Here is a 19,942-nt window from a genome sequence, read left to right on the forward strand (position 1 = left end):
GACCGGTATTAAGAAAGTTCATGTTCTATGAAATTACTTCAAAATTCAGGTCACATTTTTTTTCTTAGCAGAGCTTGCCTACCAATATGGCAGGTCACATTGCCTTTTTTCTACTTTTAATTGATTTGCTTGTAGTTGTGTGGAAAAATCAGTGCGTTTAAAGATAGATGCTAATCAATAGTTAGCTTTCATGCCTGCAAAAACAATTGACCAGTTAGTGTATTCACTATTAACAGTCACCAGGTGGTGCTAAAGAGTGGAAGTGTTCTGTCTGACAAGTGCATACTAAATGCAGTTTAATAAAAGAATAAAAACTGAATGTAATAATTTGCTTGCATTGTTACCATGTAATAGACACGTAATAAACACACATTTCATAATTAAGCAGAGCAAAAGGAAATGTATCGACATATTTAAACAAAATTTAGTTCCCTTGTTGCCACAACCATGTAACACATTTCTAATTAGTTCTCAGCTCGTCGTTGTGAACTTCTAAACAATACTCACAAGCTTAACACATGCTAAAAATTCTCAGAATCCCTACTTTGTCCAGTCATCTTATCCACAAATTACAAAGACCGTATCCACGTCGTCTTGGCAGGTCATGCGGGCGACGCCACTAGAGCGGCGACGGCCCTTTTAGTCCAAAGAAAAATGACGTGCGATATCGAAACTACTTTGAACTGGAAGAAGTTTGTATTTAACTCGAGTTCATTCCAAAGTTGGAACCTGAAAAAAACTGAAAGACTATTAAATTATAAGGAATGAATCTCAATGAGAAAATCTTTTAAAAATCTTTTCCAGTCAGCATCAAGCTAGTGTTGTACCGATACCGGCATTCTAACAAATAACATCTTAATGCTATTTACCGATACCAATATAAAGCTCTGAACGCAGCCCCCAACATAGTTCAAAGTAGAGTTCAGTATCATGTGCAAAAAAAAATGCTACTAGCAACCTGTAAAAATGTTAAACGACTATACAGAAAGATCACTATTGTATGATAACATTCGTGTCTAACGCTATAAAACATTCTACTAAATGATGTTAGCGGCTAACGCCATGCAACAGTTTCGACTGAATGATGGTACCGGCTAGGTTAATACAACAATCTCTACTGAATGATGTTAGCGGCTAACGCCATACAAAAATTTCTACTGAAGGATGTTAGCGGCTAACTTCATACAACAATCTCTACTAAATTATGTCAGCGGCTAACGCCATACAACAATCTCTACTGAATGATGTTAGCGGCTAACGCCATACAACAATTTCTACTGAATGATGTTAGCGGCTAACGCCATACAACAATCTCGACTGAATGATGTTAGCGGCTAATGCCAATGCCATTCAAGAATCTCTACTGAATGATGCTAGTGGCTAACGTCATACAACAATCTACTGAAAAATGTTAGCCAGGACTATTGGAATTTGTATTTAGGTATCGGAACAACACTATTTTCGCCTACTAGCACATAATTAAAAAAGAAACTGTTACGGTGTCATAACAGGTAGCTTTTAAAGCAACTCTGGTTCGTCTATCACAGTCAGTGAGTTGGAAATATGCTAAACCACCTCTTAAAGGGACAGACAACACTTCATAAATGCATATTTTAGTATACAAATTACAGTTATCAGACATTGACAAAGGAGAAAGACAAAATAACACTTATTAGCATTTTAAGACGTCAGGCACATCGACAAGACACACAGGTGCATGTGCAGTAATCATATTAAAAACAAGCTTTAACTTCATTGGCTAAATTAGTAACAGCTTTGCTAAGGGCGGCCATTTTCTGGGAATATTTGCTTTTATTCACGTTATTAATGAGTTTTTAAAAATTATTATACATCAGATTTAAAAAAAATTTTTATTAAACTGTTGTGTTGTCTATCCCTTTAACCCCTTGATGCCTTAATTTATATTTAATGTATACAGTATATAACAAGCTTTAGTGGAGTATATAAGTAATTAAAAATAGTGATATTAAAAACAAACAAAAAAATGAAAATGACGTGGAAAAACACCACGCAAAATAGGGGAAAAATGTAGAAAATAAATTGTTTATAAATGAGAAATTTATTAAGACATTTTCACCCCCCAAAAATATTATATACTTAAAAATAGTAATAATAAAAAATATATACAGTATATATTTAATTTAAAAATACAACAAAAAATTGACAAAAAAAAAGACATTTTCAAAATATATTAAATAATTTAGAGGTCTTATCCTATTTTATTTTTTCTTTAGTATTTTTGTTGTACTTGTTTATGTACTTCATTGTTTTTGTGTCCATTTCTTTTTATTTTTAATGATGTACGTTTATTTGTTGATTTATGGATTTCTCTTTGCTAAATCTAAATTCAGGCATCAAGGGGTTGTTCACTCATTGGCTGCCATTGACGGCGATAGAAGTCCAATCACTCGGCGTGAATTTACATGAGCATCGCCGTAAGTTCAAACGGATTAGACGTCTATCGACTTCGAGAACATAGTGTTTGTCGTTGCAAAAACAAGCTTGGTGCGTCCCAAAGGCAATCACAGTCCTGAAAAATGGCTGCTAGAAGAAGGAAGCTTGGCATGATTCGAACTCCTCAACATGTCACATGTAATGCTTCCTAAATGAGTCGTAGATACAAATTCAACATGGTTCTGATACTTCTGCGTCCACCAAAAAATGGGTCTCAGTTCCCACTTCAAAGTGTATCCATGTAGCACAATCAGCAAGGACGCTCAGTGGGATTCTCCATTGACCGAGCCACCCTCACCCCGGGGCGAAGACGAGCGCGAGAGCCCCTTCTCCGTGGTTTCCGAGCTGGAGCCGTTCTGGCTGTTGTGGTCGGCGGACGACGCGGCGCTGGAGGAGGACGACGCCGAGGTGGACGAAGGCCTAGCTTTCTCCTTAAAGTCCGTGATGATGACTGTCAGGTCGCCCACGGTCACTTCCAGGTGCTGGGCACTGCTCCGGTCAATGTTTTTTAACCTAGGCCTGGAAAAAAAATGAAAAAAGTTGGCAGAGCTTGAATTTCAAGGCAACCAATTTCATCATAATTTCCAAATTTGGGTGAAAAGTTCAAATTTGAGTCATGTAAGCCACACTTGTCAACCAAAAGGGTCATACAGTCTCCTATTGGAGCCAAAATGTCAAATTACTACCGTACATATTAAAAATACCAAAGATATGAACACATGTACAACGATGAGCAAAATGACATACATTTTGACAATAATACAAATCACACAAAACAATTGGAGTTTAAATGTCTAATTAGTCGAATTAATATGTAAATTTAGATCGAATTTTCCTAACCTGCATTACAAAAGTCCGCTAGCTTAAATGCAATTAAATGCTAATGCTGTAACATAAATGCATGCACAACTATGAGCACAAATGACACAGTTAGACAATAAAACACTTCACACAAAACAATTGGGAGTTAACTGTATAATTAGTCAAATTTATATGTAAATTTACTTGATTGAATTAACTTGTACAGAAAAAGGCCGCTAGCTTAAATGCTATAAAATGCTAACATCTTTGCAGCACTTTTAACAGTTCTTTTATAAAAAAAATCAATCTGGATATAAATTAGTAAATCAACTTAAAATCTTAAGTTAGCATTACTACTTACCTCATTTTTTTGTGACTGTTCTTTTTGAGCGCCGGCTCCTTGTCGCTTTTCTCCCGCTCGACGCGCTCCTTCTTCTCCTTCTTGGGTTGTGAGGGTAACACGAACTGCTGAGTGGCCTGCTGCTGCGAGACGAGCTGGGAGACTGGCCGCGGCTTCCTGCCGGGTGGAGGTGCAAGAGGACGACAGGGGCGGTCGGGAGGAAAAGCCACGTGTGGCAGATTAATGAGAGGGAAAATCAGAGTGAGCACTTTGCGCCGTGCTACCGCGCCGCCGTAATCACGGGCCGATAATGGCTGCCAGTAATGGTTAGAGAGTTAGACCTCAAGTGGTCCTCAAAGTGGCAGTTGGTGGCACTCGGTGCATGCAGATTTAGCCATTCAAAACACATTATACTATCGCAGTGCAAACTTACAGGTTTACACAGCATGTTCATTGAGCATAGTTTTGATTTCTGTGACCGTTGACTCTTTCTCTTCTCATGTCACCCACAGATATCACATGTATATAGAACTAGATGTAAAATGCGTGTGAGTCTCTAAGTATGAAACAAATTCCTTTTCTGACCTTTGACCTTAATATCCCCAAATTCTATCACCTTTTGTTTGACACTCCAAATACATCCTGCAAACTTGATAAATCCCTTTATCTGTTCTTGATTGCGAAATTTCGTTTCTGACCTCTGTGACCTTTGACCTCATCACCAAAAATTTTGTCACAGCTTCCTATAATATTACTAAACATCCTACAAGTTAGACAATCCCTTCATTTTATTAAGTTATCATGAAAATCCTTCGGACTTCTGTGACCTTTGACCTCACTACCCCAAAATTTGATCACATTTTTTCATTTAATATTACAAACATCCTACAAACTGTACAATCCCTCTATTCATTCTTGAATTATCAAGAACACCAACAATATCCAACTCTCAAAGACGTTTGCTCATTCATGAAAAATTGGTGTCACCACTCTACTGCATAGGGTATTGCAATTATCTGTAAACATGATGGAAACTGCTTAAAAACGTGCAACTTTGAGATATTTGTGTTTTTCAGCTTCTCAACTTCATTTAAAATGTAAACATTGAAGAGAAACTGTCTTAGGTTAGAGTTATAAATAATTTTGAAAATATATTTTTCAGAATTTGAGATAAAATTGTTGGCTATGTCCATCAATGCCAAACACTGCTACATCTATCAACGGTGGAACCCCCCCCCCCCCCCCCACATATGCAGTGTATCACAAAAGTGAGTACACCCCTCGCATTTCTGCAGATATTTAAGTATATTTTTTCATGGGACAACACTTACAAAATGACAATTTGACAATGAAAAGTAGTCTGTGTGCAGCTTATATAAGAGAGTTCATTTATTTTCCCCTCAAGATAACTTAAAATATAGCCATTAATATTTAAACCCCTGGCTACAAAAGTGAGTACATCCCTTAGAAACTACATCCCTAAATGTCCAAACTGAGTACTGCTTGTCATTTTCCCTCCAAAATGTCATGGCACTCGTTAGTGTTACTAGATCGAGGTGTGCATAGGGAGCAGGTGTGTTCAAATTTGTAGTGCAGCTCTCACACGCTCTCATATTGGACACTGGAAGTTCCAACATGGCACCACATGGCAAAGAACTCTTTGAGGATCTTAAAAGACGTATTGTTGCGCTACATGAAGATGGCCAAGGCTACAAGAAGATTGCCAACACCCTGAAACTGAGCTGCATCACAGTGGTAAGATCATCCAGCGTTTTAAAAGAGCAGGGTCCACTCAGAACAGGCTTCGGGTTGGTCGTCCAAAGAAGCTGAGTGCACGTGCTGGGCGTCACAACCAAATGCTTTCTTTGAAAGATCGTCGCAGGAGTCCTGTCAGCATTGCTGCAGACATTGAATAGGTGGGGGGTCAGCCTGTTAGTGCTCAGACCATACGCCGCACTCTGCATCACATTGGTGTGCATGGCTGTGACCCCAGGAGGAAGCCTCTTCTGAAGACGATACACAAGAAAGCCCGCAAACAGTTTGCTGAAGACTTGTCAAAAAGCACATGGATTACTGGAACCACATCCTATGGTCTGATGAGACGAAGATTCATTTGTTTGGTTCTGATGGTCTCAAGCATGTGTGGCGGCGACCAGGTGAGGAGTATAAAGATAAGTGTGTCATGCCTACAGTCAAGCATGGTGGTGAGAATATCAGGGTCTGGGGCTGCATGAGTGCTTTCATTGAGGGAAACATGAACTCCAACATGTGCTGTGAAATACTGCAGCAGAGCATGATCCCCCCCCGCCCTCCAGAAACTGGGTTGCAGGGCAGTGTTCCAGCATGACAATGACCCCAAACACACCTCCAAGATGACCACTGCTTTACTGAAGAGGCTAAAGGGTAAAGGTGATGGACTGGCCAAGCATGTCTCCAGACATGAACCCAATAGAACATCTTTGGGGGATCCTCAAGCAGGTGGGGTGTGCAAAGTCTCAAATATCCGGCAGCTACGCAACGTCGTCATGGAGGAGTGGAAGAGCATTCCAGTGGCAACCTGTGAAGCTCTGGTCAACTCCATGCCCAGGAGAGTAAAGGCAGTTCTGGATAATAGTGATGGCCACACGAAATACTGACAGTTGACATGTTGTATGTAAATATTGACAACTTTCACTTAGGGGTGTACTCACTTTTGTTGCCAGGGGTTGAGATATTAATGGCTATATTTTATTTTGAGGGGAAAATAAATTAACTTTATCATATAAGCTGCACAGACTTCTTTTCATTGTGTCAAAGTGTCATTTTGTCAGTGTTGTCCCATGAAAAGATATACTTAAATATCTGCAGAAATGCGAGGGGTGTACTCACTTTTATGATACACTGTACATACCTGCAGTCCACGTTTTAAAAATGAACAATTAACAATCATTACTCTCTAAGGCACCTTTGGCCAGATGGCTGCGTACATGCACAGACTGTACGCGTGGGTGATACACCAGGGCATGATGGGACGCACTGATGAGCACAGTCTTCATGAATTTTTGATATTGTTCACTCTATGTCGGCTTGATAAGACATCAAGCTCAACATTTAAATCGCCTGCATGAAGCTTTGCCAACATTAATCTGACCAGGGCATTTCAGTGCACATGTATTAGTACTAACTGCTAGCAATGCTAACATTTTTTAACAATCTTTTAAATAATAGCAGCGGCTCCCACCCTCCCGCAGCAATTTTCCGCTCTCCTTGACAAACCTGATCGTCCTCTGAAGTAACAAAGCTTGTTTTATGGGCCTGCCGCAACCGACAAGTGCTCACAAAACGCAGTCTTTCCTGCCCTTAGGCTAAAGCAGTGCCAGCTCGCAGACCTCGAAACAACGCAACTCTTCAGGATATGACAAGCTAGAATTTTAAAGTTGAGATCATTGTATAATAATACCTGCTAACGTTATCGTTCAGTAAAGAGAGTTGGATGACATTAGCCGCCATTATAATCCAGTAGAGACTGTTGCATGACATTAGCCGCTAACGATCATTCAGTAGATTGTTGTATGACGTTAGACGCTAGCATCATTCAGTAGAGACTGCTATATGGCGTCAGCCAATAACGTTATCATTCAGTAGAAATTGTTGGATGACGTTAGCCACTTATGTTACAGGGGCAACAAAATAGTGAGCATGTCAAAAATTGCAAATGACTGCACAAATCTTACTATCTTTTATTCAGCAATTCGAGGTGTGACCTCGCAAGCATATTTGAAGATCATTCGTAGCTTTCTAGCGCTGTGCAAGCTAGTGTATTTTGACAGAATGGTCATATGGATAGCATGCAAGCAGACTGCTAAAATCTGCAGCTCATTCTGGATGTGACATCTTGTTTTGTAGATTGTTTAGTGGCCGGGGCGTAGGCAGCTGAGAAAGGAAGACAGAAGAAGAAGGATCTACTTTCATTATAATTCTTGTAGCATTTCATTGCACCTTTAACATCCAGTAAGCATTGTATGAAGTTAACAGCTAATGTTACCATCCAGTAGAGAGCATAGCATGACGTTAGCCGCTAACGTTAACATGTATTAGAAGGCCTTGTATGACGTTATCCGCTAATGTTAACATCCAGTAGATCGTTGTATGACTTTAGCTGCTAACGTTCGCCAGACAGACGTGTGTGATAATTTTTTTGCGTGAGTACTTTGTAAGCCGAAAAGCACAATTTAAAAGTGATAACGGCCGGCCCAACTGACTCACAATGCGCCGTTTGCATCTAGTACTATATACATGTGAAATCTATGGGTCACATGAGAAGAGATGGGGTCACAGGTTAAAAGTTTCAAAGGTCAGAATAGGAATTTCGCAATAAATTGGCTAAACCGTTCCCAAGTTAAGTCAAATTTGCAGGGTTGATGACATCATAGATATTCCATGATATCGATGGGCGATGTGAGAAAAGAAAAGGTCAAAGTTCAAAGGTTGCAGAGGTCAGAACAGGAATTTCACGATACATAGATTAATCCGTACCCAGGTTAAGTCAAATTTGCAGAGTAGATGACATTGGTATCCCATGATATTGAAAGGCGACGTGAGAAGAGAAAGGGTCAAAGGTCGCAGAGGTCACTGACACAAAGAACTATAATATAATAAAGAAACATTTTTTTTCCCCTTTTGAAGAATAACAAAAATACTAAAAATAACAAGAACAGCAATGCCAAGATTAACCAACCACTAACTAAGATCAACTATCCAAATAATTGTTGATTCATTCGATTTGATCTTTTTCCATTGACCAAACAATCCACATGACTGATACTACGACATTCATCTCCGCTTTGTGATGATTGTTGTGAAATAGCTTATTTTACGCTCCATCGCGCATTCTCCGCTCGGGCGTTAGGACCGGCTTGTGCGTTTTCTATCTGCAGGTAGTGCGGCTAGCTTCTGGGAACTCATCCAGCCTGATGATTAATGTCTCTCCCTGCCGCTACATGTGAGCATTGTGCGTGTATGATGGCATGAGTGTGTGTGCAGCGGGGGCACAGATGGCTTGACGCGTCCCGTGGTTTATGACACCTTTTAGACAACCCGCTAGCCACACTGCCACATTCTCTCCTCCTGACTCCCGCTCAGAGCTGAATGTCATGCATCAGTGTCAGCGCCATAATTACAGGCTTATCACGTAGCCGTAATCTTGAGCCGTAGTGGCGCGCCCACGGCACGCTTCATTGTCCCCCTTGGTGTACGTTCACTATTTGTATGCAGCGTGGGGACTGAAAGCTGTAACCTGAAGAAAAATGCGAAAGAACGAACACAAAGTCTGTTTGACCTGAAAGCTAGACGTTAACAGATATCTTGTTTTGTGTCGCAAACTCTGAGATGATTATTTGCATGGAAATCGTATTGAAAATGTAATTTCTTAACATTATAATTGAATAAAAATACTTTTACAACATTTTGATTGAATTATAATGTAATTATTTAATACAATGTAATTTCTTAACATATAATGTAATTTCTTAACATTATAATTCAATAAAATACTTTTAAAACAAAACAATTTCATTGAATTAAAATGCTAAGAAATTACATTTTCAATATGATTCCCATTATTATCAATGCATAATTTTAATGTGCCTTGCAAAATTCAGCTGAACTCGATTGAGTAGGTCTACATTGCTGTCGAATAAATAAAAGAGTAAAATTCCTATGTACCCAGACTACCTGTATTAATCGCAATTAAAAAATGTTTAATCGTTTCCTTGCGGTGACAGAACAGTTTGAGGGAAGTCAGGATAGATTTGCGTACGACTCTTACTTCTGTATGTATTGGTTTGAGTGTACAATAATGCATTTAGTAAGAGTGGATTGCAAGAATTTCACGCGATTAGGGAAGTCAGGAGAGATTTGGGTAAGACTATTATGCTGCTCCTTGTTAAGACCAACACAAAGCATATTTTTGTTTGAGATAAAATGTTTGTTAATGCATTTGTTATTTAGTTTAAAAGTATATTCATCTGTTTTTGTGGGAACATGCGTTTTAACGATTTAAGAGAATTGTAAAAATAAATAAATAAACCTTAGCATTTCATAGCATTTAAGCTAGCAGACCTTTGCTTGGCAAGTTAGCCAATTGTTCGTTGTACATCGCTCCTCATTTATTTATGATAGCTGCAGCCCTATTTCATTGTAGCAATATTTTTAAAAATCTGGCAGTGTCAATTGCCATTTAAGCGTGATCATGTGACTGGGCACATCACGTAATGATGCTTATAAATGCGGATGTTTCGATATATTTTTCAGGTTCTCAGCAATTGTTTTACAGCTCTGTCCTACCTGTTTAGTAACCAATAACGGCGGCATCTCCATCTTGTATTTGTATGCAGCATGTTATTTGCCCTTTCCAATTGCGCCAAGCAATCCACTTGTCTATTTTGTACGCTCATTAACAGCCGTGACCACCTGTGTGACCATCTTTGCCGCAGTGTTGGCAAGCCAGCGCGACAACGTTTCAGCAGCCAACACGTACGGATATGATTTAGTGGCCTCCCTCCTGTTAAGTATCCACAAGAGCATGTGTTTGTCCTCTCTGTGTCTTTTTATTTCAGACTGTCCATATTTTTCAAGTCAGTCGAGTCAAAAAATATCTGATGAGGGCAAAAAAAAAAAGATAAGTCGCATTTTTGGGGAGTAACATATATCATTAGCAAAGCAACTATACACAATGTAATAGTAAAATTGAATAGTTGCTATACATTGCTAATGCTAACATACAATTCCTTATAATTAGCCAGCTACATAAAAGCACTTTTTGAACTTTTGTTGCACGTAGAAAGACGTTTACTCATATATTTGATTCATAAATCACTCACTGACTGCCTGTTAGCTTAGCTTGGCCAAAAACGTAAGGTCCACATGCAGAGTATGACTGTTAGGAAGGCCAGTTTGTATTTTAATTGACTCAATGTAGCATTGGATGAAGGATGATAAGTTGCATTATTGTGGGTAATATATGTTATTAGCCAAGTAGCTATAAACAATTACTAGTAATAGTTGCTATGCATTGCTAATGTTAACATATGATTCCCTTGAATTTGTAAGATACATTAAAGCACTTTTTCAACTTTGGTTTCATGTACAAAGGCTTTTACCCAGAGATTTGGTTAATAAATCACTCACTAACTAACTGTTAGCTTAGCTTAGCTAAAAACAAAGTCCCATGAAGAGTATGGAAGAGAGAAAGCCCAGTTTGTTGGTTTATAGACTCAATGTACTGTAGCATTGAATGAAGAGGTTGTTTTTTTGTTTTGTTTTTTTTTGGGGGGGGGGGGGGGGTATGTAATTAGCTAAGTATTAGCTATGCATACTGACTAGCCTTTCACTCATAGATTTGGTTGATATTTTACTCCCTGACTGCTTGCTAGTTTAGCTTACCTAAAAAAGTAATGTCCAATTCAGAGAATGTAAGTGAGGAATGCCAGTTTGTAGTTTAATAGACTAAATGTACCATCAGATAATGGCTTGTTTTCATTCATTCATTACCAATAATGAATCGGGATACCGAAATGGAACTGTTTTGGTTAAAGTTTTGACCCATTCTGGCTTCAAATTGCTCTCTTGCACCTCGAATAGCCTGGTGGAAAAGTATGGCAATCCCCCAATCACACCATGCATTTCGAAGTCACCTCTTGTTCATTTTGGAGCACTTCCGGCCCATTTCCTATTGATTTGGGGTTATTTGCAAGTCACTTCTTGATACTTAATTCTTTCCGTTGCCTTTGGGGCATTTTGGAGTCACAGTTCATTTATAAGTCACTTCCTATTGATTTTTGGGCATTGGGTTAGATATTGGGTCAAATCCTGTTGATTTTGGGGCATATTGGGGTACTTCTTGTTCCTTTGGGCATTCCCGCGTCTCTTCCAGTTGATTTTGGGGCATTTCTGTGTTGACTGATGTATCATTCAATGGAAAAATATTTTTTCCAGGTCCAGATTACAAAATCAATAGGAGTGAATGGGAAAAAATTGTGTACCGTAATTTTCGGACGTTATTTTGACAGCGGCGTCATAAGATCGTCATAATTGTGACATGACACTATCATGGGCATTACTGAATGTTTATGACAGATGTCATTAAGTGTCATCCGACAAATTATGTCACTCACTCCATTTATGTCCAGCTCGGATTTTTTACATCCATTCAAAAGTGAGATAATTTGCCAGACAACACTAAATGACATCTGTTATAATCAGTCATTAATGCCCATGACAGTGTCATGTCATAATTATGATTGTCTAATGACAGTCCTATGGCGACACTGTCAAATAAAGTGTTAACAAATACCTTAACTAGCAATTAATGGAACAACAACTGAAGAAATAATTAGCACAGAACGTGAATTTTGATTGTTATTTACATCTGTAGCACTGCAATGCATGCAAGGAGGCATGTTGGACAACAACAGTGATGACAGCAGGTGGCAGCAGCGGTTGACTGTCTCCTCCAATGGACTAGTGATGGCCAAATAAAGCTTCGTGAGGCAATAAAGCTTTGCAGCCAATTGGTTCAAAGCTTCATGGTGGTTCATTTGGTCTGAAAAATGTCGTTTTTGTGTCGAATTTGGTGGGTGGCAGCTTATAGTCACGTGCGCCTTATAGTGTGAAAATTACGGTACATTAATGAAACTTAGTGGTTATATAGTGCGCTTGAATATTTATATACATAACTTTTTTTTGGTAATGTGGGACTACTTTTTGTCGAAAAAACGTGTTTTTGAGCGAACCGAAATTCTAAATAAGAGCTGTAAGATATGATAAAATGATCATATCGTAACAGTTTTAATAAGGCTAATCCAAGGTCTTACCTTGTTGATGTCCCTTTCCTGACATCACACATCATGCACTTAAATGCCTCCGCCGTGTTCTTGTACGTGCACACGCTGCAGTCCCAAAACCCCTCGTCGGAGGAGGGCTTCGGTTGACGCTTCGGCCTTCAAAACAAACACAACCAGCATGAAGATGCCTAGAAAAACGATGCTAACTCCGTCATGAGATTTTAACACCCCCGCGCGCGCACACGCACGGGAAAAGGGGGAAGAAACCTAGGAGAAAAGGCTTTTTTTCCCCCCGAGTCCCCGCCACATAGCTTCATTAAACGAGCAGTCTTTACCTTGTGGGACTCCGCTTGTCGCCCATGCCAGACCAGGGTGTCTCTGGAAAGGGTTGCCGAGACGAGCAGAAGCCTTTTTTTTCGTCCCGATTCTTTTGAGAGAAGAAGCTTCGGCTTCCAGCTGTCGTGGAAACTCCGCTTGGGAGATTGTCACGTGAGGCATGTCAGCCAATCATGGACGGTGACATTCTCCATCATAGATATCACGTTGATATAGAGTAGATGCTTTTGCGCAAGGTGAGTTAACTGGACAGCCGGGATTACGTGTGGGCCATTTTGTGTCAGTGCCTTTCGATAAAAATAACATTACGGTCGATAGAGCGTGAACTTTTATACAGCTGTTTTTTTGTTTGTTTTTTTTTTACATTTGAAAACAAAACACACATTACAAAATGAAGTAAAAATAAAAAAGAAGTAAATGGTAATAAAGTAAAATTATTAACAGATTTTCAAATGTTTCGGTTTTTCACAAATGCCAGAGATGTCGTGTATTAACTGTATTAGTGCTGCAACGATTACTCGATTAACTCGAGTATTCAATTAGAATAAATATTCGAATTACATTTTGTTGCTTCGAGTATTTGTTTAATTAAAGTGGTGTTGTAATGGTTTATTTCGAAAGTTTTTTGAAATTTTATTGATTAGGGTGGATACACTGCCCTCTGGTCTGCCTCATTTCACATGGCTGAATCCATCTGCTCCCTGTTAAGACCAACGTAAGTTATGTTTTTGTTTGAGCCAATGTCTTTTAATGCATTCGTGTTGTGGTTAATAGGTATATTTAGCTGTTTTTTGTGGGAATATGTGTCTGAACCGTTTGTTAAGAGCATTGTAAAAAAAAAAAAAAAAAAAAAAATTTTTATAGCTGTTAGCCAATTGTTGTTTTGTTGTACAGAGATCCTCATTCATTTAATCTTTTATACCGTTTGAGGCTCAGCTCAGGTATCTCAATTTTCATGTTTCTTATCCGATTACTCGATTATTTGAACTGACTAGTTCATCGATTAATCGACTACTACAATAATTGATACCTGCAACCCTAAACTGCATAAAATTTTTTTTTTTTTTTTTTTAATTCAGCTTAAATCATAGCTATGTTAAAACCACCAAAATTGTTGCAAATCTGTCAAGATTTTGCCAATTTAAGTCATTTAGCTGAGAATATAGCACAACCGGTCAAAGAACTCCACTGTTTTAAGATGACCGCCAGTTACTAATGATGCAAGTCAAACTTCGCATCTTGCCTTATATAAATGCCCTCATGATGGCGCCACAGCGCCATCATTTGCCTGGAATGGCCAAATTGAAGACGACCAAGTGCTTCTCTTCTTTAATTAAGCAAATAAATAAATTCATGAAAAAAATATATATATATTAGGGGTGGGACTTGATTAACAAAAAAACCAACAGCGGCCCAAAAATTATTTATTTACAACTTCAATTTATATAAAAACAAAATTAAACTTTAGTCGCTAAGCTCTTCCTCATCGCTAAAATATGCGCTCTTTTTAATTCGTAGTTTCTTGGAGTCTGCGGACATCGATGGATGAGTGCTTTCATCTTGAGACGTGACTCCATTTTTACTTTGCTTCTCCTCTTCATCGATACGTGCTTGCTTTATAAACAAAAAAACAAAACATGTTTATTCATCATGCTGGCTTTAAAAAAGAAGTTCGAAGCCTTACCTGAAAAGCGATGGCTTGACTAAGACTATCCAAGGCAGGATCTTCTCCCTCTTCCTCACTTTCAAGTTCTTCTTCACTAAAACAGCAATAAAAATACACTAACCTTGAACAATTTTCAGAAAATCTCTCTTTACTTACACATGTTCAATTTGTTGCCCTTGTTTTTTCTTTTTCTTTTCCTTCTTCTTTGGTGGCTCTCTTTCACCTAACATATTTTTGGGGCAAGCGTAGCTCATGTGTCCTATATCCTGTGAAAATAATCACACGTCAGTAAAGAAAGAGCGTAAAAAGTAGCATAAGAGTACTAACCCCGCATTCGTAACATCTGCTCTTGTCTGTGTAGTTACGCCTTCTGATAAACTCAGTTGCTCGTCCGTTGTCGATGGCGATACTGGCTTTTACGGTTCTGCCAAACAACTATAAAGCGAGCATAATGAGCACAAAAATGCAACTTAACGAGGAAAAAAAAACATATAGTTAGGGGTGTGGCGATTAAACAAAAAGGCGTTATATCGCGAAACTTTGTAACTAGGGTTGTTCCGATCATGGTTTTTTGCTCCCGATCCGATCCCGATCGTTTTAGTTTGAGTATCTGCCGATCCCGATATTTCCCGATCCGATTGCTTTTTTTGCTCCTGATTCAATTCCAATAATTCCCGATAATTTTTCCCCATCATATACATTTTGGCAATGCATTAAGAAAAAAATGAATAAAACTCGGACGAATATATACATTCAACATACAGTACATAAGTACTGTATTTGTTTATTATGACATAAAATCCTCAAAATGGCATTTACATTATTAACATTCTTTCTCTGAGAGGGATCCACGGATAGAAAGACTTGTAATTCTTAAAGGACAAATGTGACTTTGTATATTGTGACTAAATATTGCCATCTAGTGTATTTGTTGAGCTTTCAGTAAATGATACTGTAGCCATGCCCAAATGCATGATGGGACCTGGAACCATGACTGTGCGTAGTGCTGACAATTGATATATCTTCTCCGCGTTGGGAAATAACATAGAGTGTTAAGAAAAAGATCAATTACCACCTTGCTTCCCCACATTGCTTCCCACGATAGCTCTAATCGTAGGGAGAGGGATTGTAAGGCTTTAGCCAATTAAAAAAAGGCCCCAAAGGCTTCCAGAATTCACTCTACTCATTTTACGCTGCCTTTTAGCTCTCTATATAGGTAAAACGGCGCCATAACAGATTGAGCGCGACAATGCGTGAGTGGGTCGTGCAGCGCATGCATTAATTGCGTTAAATATTTTAACGTGATACAATTTTTAAAAAATTAATTACCGCCATTATCGGGATAAATTTGATAACCCTACCTTAAGCCAAAACTAAAGACTCTGGATGAGTGTAACATATTATGTCTGTAACGTTAAATACAATTAGAAAACGATTTAAAAAATATATATATCAAAAAAAGGCATGTCAGATTTTTTTTTGCTGATTCGAATACTTTGAAAATGACGTGATCCCGATCGATCGGGACATCTCTATTTGTAACCCAAGATGTTATCGATATGCTCTCACCAAGAATCAATGTATCATTTCAAAAAATTGTCACAGTTTAAAAAAAAGGGATCAAAGGTACTACCAAAATATTCTTTTAGAATAGTGTCTACGTTAGCTTGCTCGACGGTGCAAGACATCCAATTCATTTGGACTGGATTGGATGTCTAGCGCCCTCAATGGCACTGAAACCAGAGCATTCACTGACCCTCTTTTGCCCCAGAATCAATAGGAGACCCAAAATCAATAGAAAGTGAATTGTAAATACCCTGAAACCAACAGGATGTGACAGATGAAGAGGAAGTGACCTGGAAATGCCCCAGAAATAAACAGAAAGTAACTCAAAATCAATAGGAAGTTACTCGGAAATATACTATAAAAAACAGGAAGTGACCGATGAACACTAAGTGACCGAGAAATGCCCCAGAATCAACAGGAAATTACCCAAAATATACAGGAATAGAGCCAAATTCCATAGGAAGTGACTACTGAACATTCATTCATTCGCTGCCACCCTCCCACTTCAGATTGGACGTCTAATAATGAGGAACTCACAGCAGAAGGATGAAAATAGCTTATTTTTCTGTTCACTGACTGTAGATTGATTTCCTTACCCATGTATCGATAATTGTTGTATTGCCACATCGTGAGATCATTGAGATTAGTCAAATTGGACTGCTATTATTTTCAACTCGACTGTATAATTCGCAGTTTTATGGGGAATTAATTTAAGTCCAGCCCTAGACAGAAACAGCTCACTATGACCCATTAAGCTTTATGGGCGGAACAGACTGATAAAAAGTCTCATGGCTCCTGCCTCCTAGAATACATGGTGGCGCTAGGGATGTAAATAAAGATCAGAAATTCATGTTCTGTGCTCATTACTTCCTCGGTTGTTTCATTACTATGGAGGTAGATTCGTGTCTTTATTATTCAATCAAAAAAAAAGTTGCTTCAATCAAATAAAAAGTTGCTTCAATCAGAATACATATTTTTAATCGAGGAAAAAGTCACTTCAATAAAAAAAAAATGTGTTTGAAAGTAAAAATAAATTTGAAACTCAAAAAAATATTATATTTCAATTTATATGTATAATTTTTGATTGAAACAACTTTTTTGATTGCCAAAATATGGTCCAAACGCAAAATTACATTACTTTAATCAAAAAAGTTGTTTCAATTTAAAAAAAAAAAAAAAAAAAAGACTTAAAAAAAATAAAAAAATTAATCAAATAAAAATAGTTTTCAAATAGATTTTTTTGAGTTTCAAATGTATTTTTGCATTCAAACACATTTTTTTGATTGAAGTGACTTTTTCTTCGATTGAAAATATATATTTTGATTGAAGCAACTTTTTATTTGATTGAAGCAACTTTTTTTGGGATTGAATAATAAAGACACAAATTTACCTCCATACATTATTTGCTTGTTAAAAAAACATCGAACAATGATACAGTAAATACTTTAAATTTCTCACCCACCTGCTTGTTGTTCACTGCTCTTGCACAGTTATGTGCCGACTCTCTGTCAAGGAATAAAACAAATGCCACTCCTTTGCTTTTGTGGGTGTCTTTATCCTTCACAACTGTAACCCTGACAAAGACACAACAAGTACAGTAACAGAATGTGTTAAATAAATGACTAAAATTTCTCTCGATACTTAAAAATATTAATAACATACTCACTTAACCACTTTTCCATATTTGGTAAAAAGCTGAAATCATGGCATGCTTGTTGTTATTGAAATAAGAGCTTTAAGTTGCATTTAGATGTACCAATTTTACAAAATTACCTTGTGAAGGTCGTTGTTGGTGAGAGAGAATGGCAAATTCGACACATATACAGTGCTTTTGCTAGGTGCTAAACCCCCGCTCATGTTGATTTTTTACGACACTTTAAGAAAAATACGAAATAATTGCACACATTTCAAATCACGAACAAATTTTAGACACATAAAAATACAATACTCACCAACCGAGTGACATAAACATTCATTATCAATATTCGTGAATGTGAAGCACAGATATTACCTACAAAAAGCTAGATGTTAAGATGCGCAGTCGGTGGCGTAATTAAGCGACGGCCATTTTGCGTCGGGGGACTGGTAGCTAACGCAAAGTGAGTGATTTTCTCCACTAAAATACTCTTATCGCTGGATTTTTGACCAATTTATAAGCATTTTGGTTCATAATAAACTGGCTGTATCAGTTGTGTTGATGTTCAAAGAAGTGTCGGGGTTGTTTTTAAGTACGTATTTAATTTACTGCATTTCTGCAGCTTTTGAAAGACCAAAGTATTTTTAAAACTGGTTAAAAATTAAGCAATTTATAGCTACTTCAAATTGAAATTTATTTAAACGACGCCGACGCAAGATGGCCAACAAATAACGACGCTGTACCCTGTTGTCTCACAGCGCGCTTCAAACTTCTAGTGTATTAAAAATGAATATCTTGGTAAACAACGACACCGTTTAGCGTCGCTGACTGATGACGTATTTTCTATTAAAACATCCATAAGCATTCTGGAACGACTAACGTGAGTGTAATTTGGCGAAAGCGAAGCCGTTTCGTATTATTTAAGTGTTATACAATACATAAAACACACCGTTGTATGGTTATTTTGTTTCACGGATGGTAAAAATGATAAAACTGCTGGAAAGACGCAAATGTTTGCACCGTATCGGGCAAGCTAGCTATAGCTAACAAGCCATGCTAGCACTGTTCAATTTCGCGCTTGAAACGATAGCAATTCGGGGTTTAACGTAATTTATGTACAAATATTCAGCTGCTGCTCAATTAGTAGAACAATTTTGATCTACGAATATTAAATGGAGTAGTTACTGCATGTTTTTAACCTGTAGCTGTTTGACTGCAATAGACGTTTGATTACTGCAATGCATTTGAATGACTAATCCCTTTAACTACTCAGATATCCTCGTATGAACTATATTTTTTAGATTCTATTGGAAGACGTTCTTTCACTCATAGCAGTCCGGAGATCCCCTGGATCAGAGAGTGAGTAGTTAAAATGTTAGGTAACGTTCCTTGGATGCCTACATATTGTATGTTATCTATAAATTTCCCCTTTTATGGTGAAGTGACTTACAGGAGGGAGAGGAGTATACGAGATGCATATGAAGAGCGCTTTATGCCTGAGAGAGCGGCGAGAGTACGTTTCTTCCTGATGAACAGTTCTTCAACAGGAGGATATTTGTTGACATTTTCTATTAATCTCCACCATCTTTTACAGGGTCAGTACTCTCGAGGAGGGGAAAGGCGAAGCCATTTTGGCAGGCCCGATAATTACGACTACGAAGGAGGTCCTCGCTTTTTCCCAAATGGAGGTGGCCCACGGAATTACCATGGAGAAGATCAACGCGGGTACCATGGGGATGGCGGCGGGCATTTCCCCTCGGAACGTAGAGGCGGACCACCGTCAAGAAGGGTGAAAGATATGAGCCATTGGATGCTCATACGTTTTTGAAAAGCTTAAAAATGGACGTTCCTGTCTTCCTAGCAGGATGATTATTCATACAGAGGACCCAGGGAGGAGCAACACACAGGACGGCCAATGGAATATAAGTAAATGCTCAATACATTTTTCATATATACTTCATTCTGACCTTGGTGTAAAGTCACTTACCCTAAAAATTTGAGTTAAATAGGCTAAAATGTTATCGAGTTATCGCAAATTTCCTTTATGACCTCAAGGACCTGTGACCTCATGACCCCAGAATGTTATCCTGTTCTGTTTCGTATTACAAACAAATTTGATAATCCCTTTATTCAATTCTGAGCAATTCTAAACACAAACATACAGATAAACAGACATTAGCTACTAAAATAAGCTTTACAGTGTTTATACAGTGCCCTCCATAATTATTGGCACCCCTGGTTAAGATGTGTTTTTTAGTTTCTAATAATTTTTTAAAATTCATATAATATGGGACCTTAAT

At 38.1% G+C, this 19,942-nt stretch overlaps 3 protein-coding genes across 9 annotated transcripts in view; 1 reads left to right on the forward strand and 2 right to left on the reverse strand.

The window, feature by feature from the left end:
• Positions 1-265: 265 nt before the first annotated feature.
• Positions 266-13,059, reverse strand: yaf2 (YY1 associated factor 2). The gene is made up of 4 exons (XM_057853810.1): positions 12,774-13,059; positions 12,469-12,594; positions 3,638-3,793; positions 266-2,994 (listed from the first exon to the last, which is right to left on the reverse strand). The coding sequence occupies exons 1-4, from the start codon at positions 12,797-12,799 to the stop codon at positions 2,739-2,741; spliced, it is 564 nt and encodes a 187-aa protein (XP_057709793.1). The 5' UTR covers positions 12,800-13,059; the 3' UTR covers positions 266-2,738.
• An 894-nt stretch (positions 13,060-13,953) lies between these two features.
• zcrb1 (zinc finger CCHC-type and RNA binding motif 1) lies at positions 13,954-18,050 on the reverse strand. Its single transcript, XM_057853808.1, has 8 exons — positions 17,959-18,050; positions 17,780-17,880; positions 17,673-17,701; positions 17,469-17,580; positions 14,768-14,875; positions 14,597-14,706; positions 14,459-14,534; positions 13,954-14,388 (listed from the first exon to the last, which is right to left on the reverse strand). Exons 2-8 carry the CDS (start codon positions 17,861-17,863, stop codon positions 14,239-14,241), a joined length of 669 nt encoding a protein of 222 aa, XP_057709791.1. The 5' UTR covers positions 17,864-17,880; positions 17,959-18,050; the 3' UTR covers positions 13,954-14,238.
• Positions 18,051-18,411: 361 nt separating this feature from the next.
• pphln1 (periphilin 1) overlaps positions 18,412-19,942 on the forward strand; it is a 77,587-nt gene continuing 76,056 nt past the window's right edge. For 6 of the 7 annotated variants that reach the window (XR_009066522.1, XM_057853806.1, XM_057853807.1 and 3 more), the window contains exons 1-5: positions 18,412-18,522; positions 18,944-19,001; positions 19,085-19,155; positions 19,237-19,431; positions 19,504-19,568. Coding sequence is in view for 6 of the 7 variants with exons in the window: in XM_057853806.1 (XP_057709789.1) it covers position 19,001; positions 19,085-19,155; positions 19,237-19,431; positions 19,504-19,568 (332 nt within the window). In the remaining variant the exon portion in view is untranslated. The remainder of the gene's footprint in view (positions 18,523-18,943; positions 19,002-19,084; positions 19,156-19,236; positions 19,432-19,503; positions 19,569-19,942) is intronic. The other variant, XM_057853803.1, reaches the window with a different exon arrangement.

This window comes from Corythoichthys intestinalis, chromosome 13 (genome assembly GCF_030265065.1).
Source record: "Corythoichthys intestinalis isolate RoL2023-P3 chromosome 13, ASM3026506v1, whole genome shotgun sequence".
Taxonomy (NCBI): Eukaryota; Metazoa; Chordata; class Actinopteri; order Syngnathiformes; family Syngnathidae; genus Corythoichthys; species Corythoichthys intestinalis.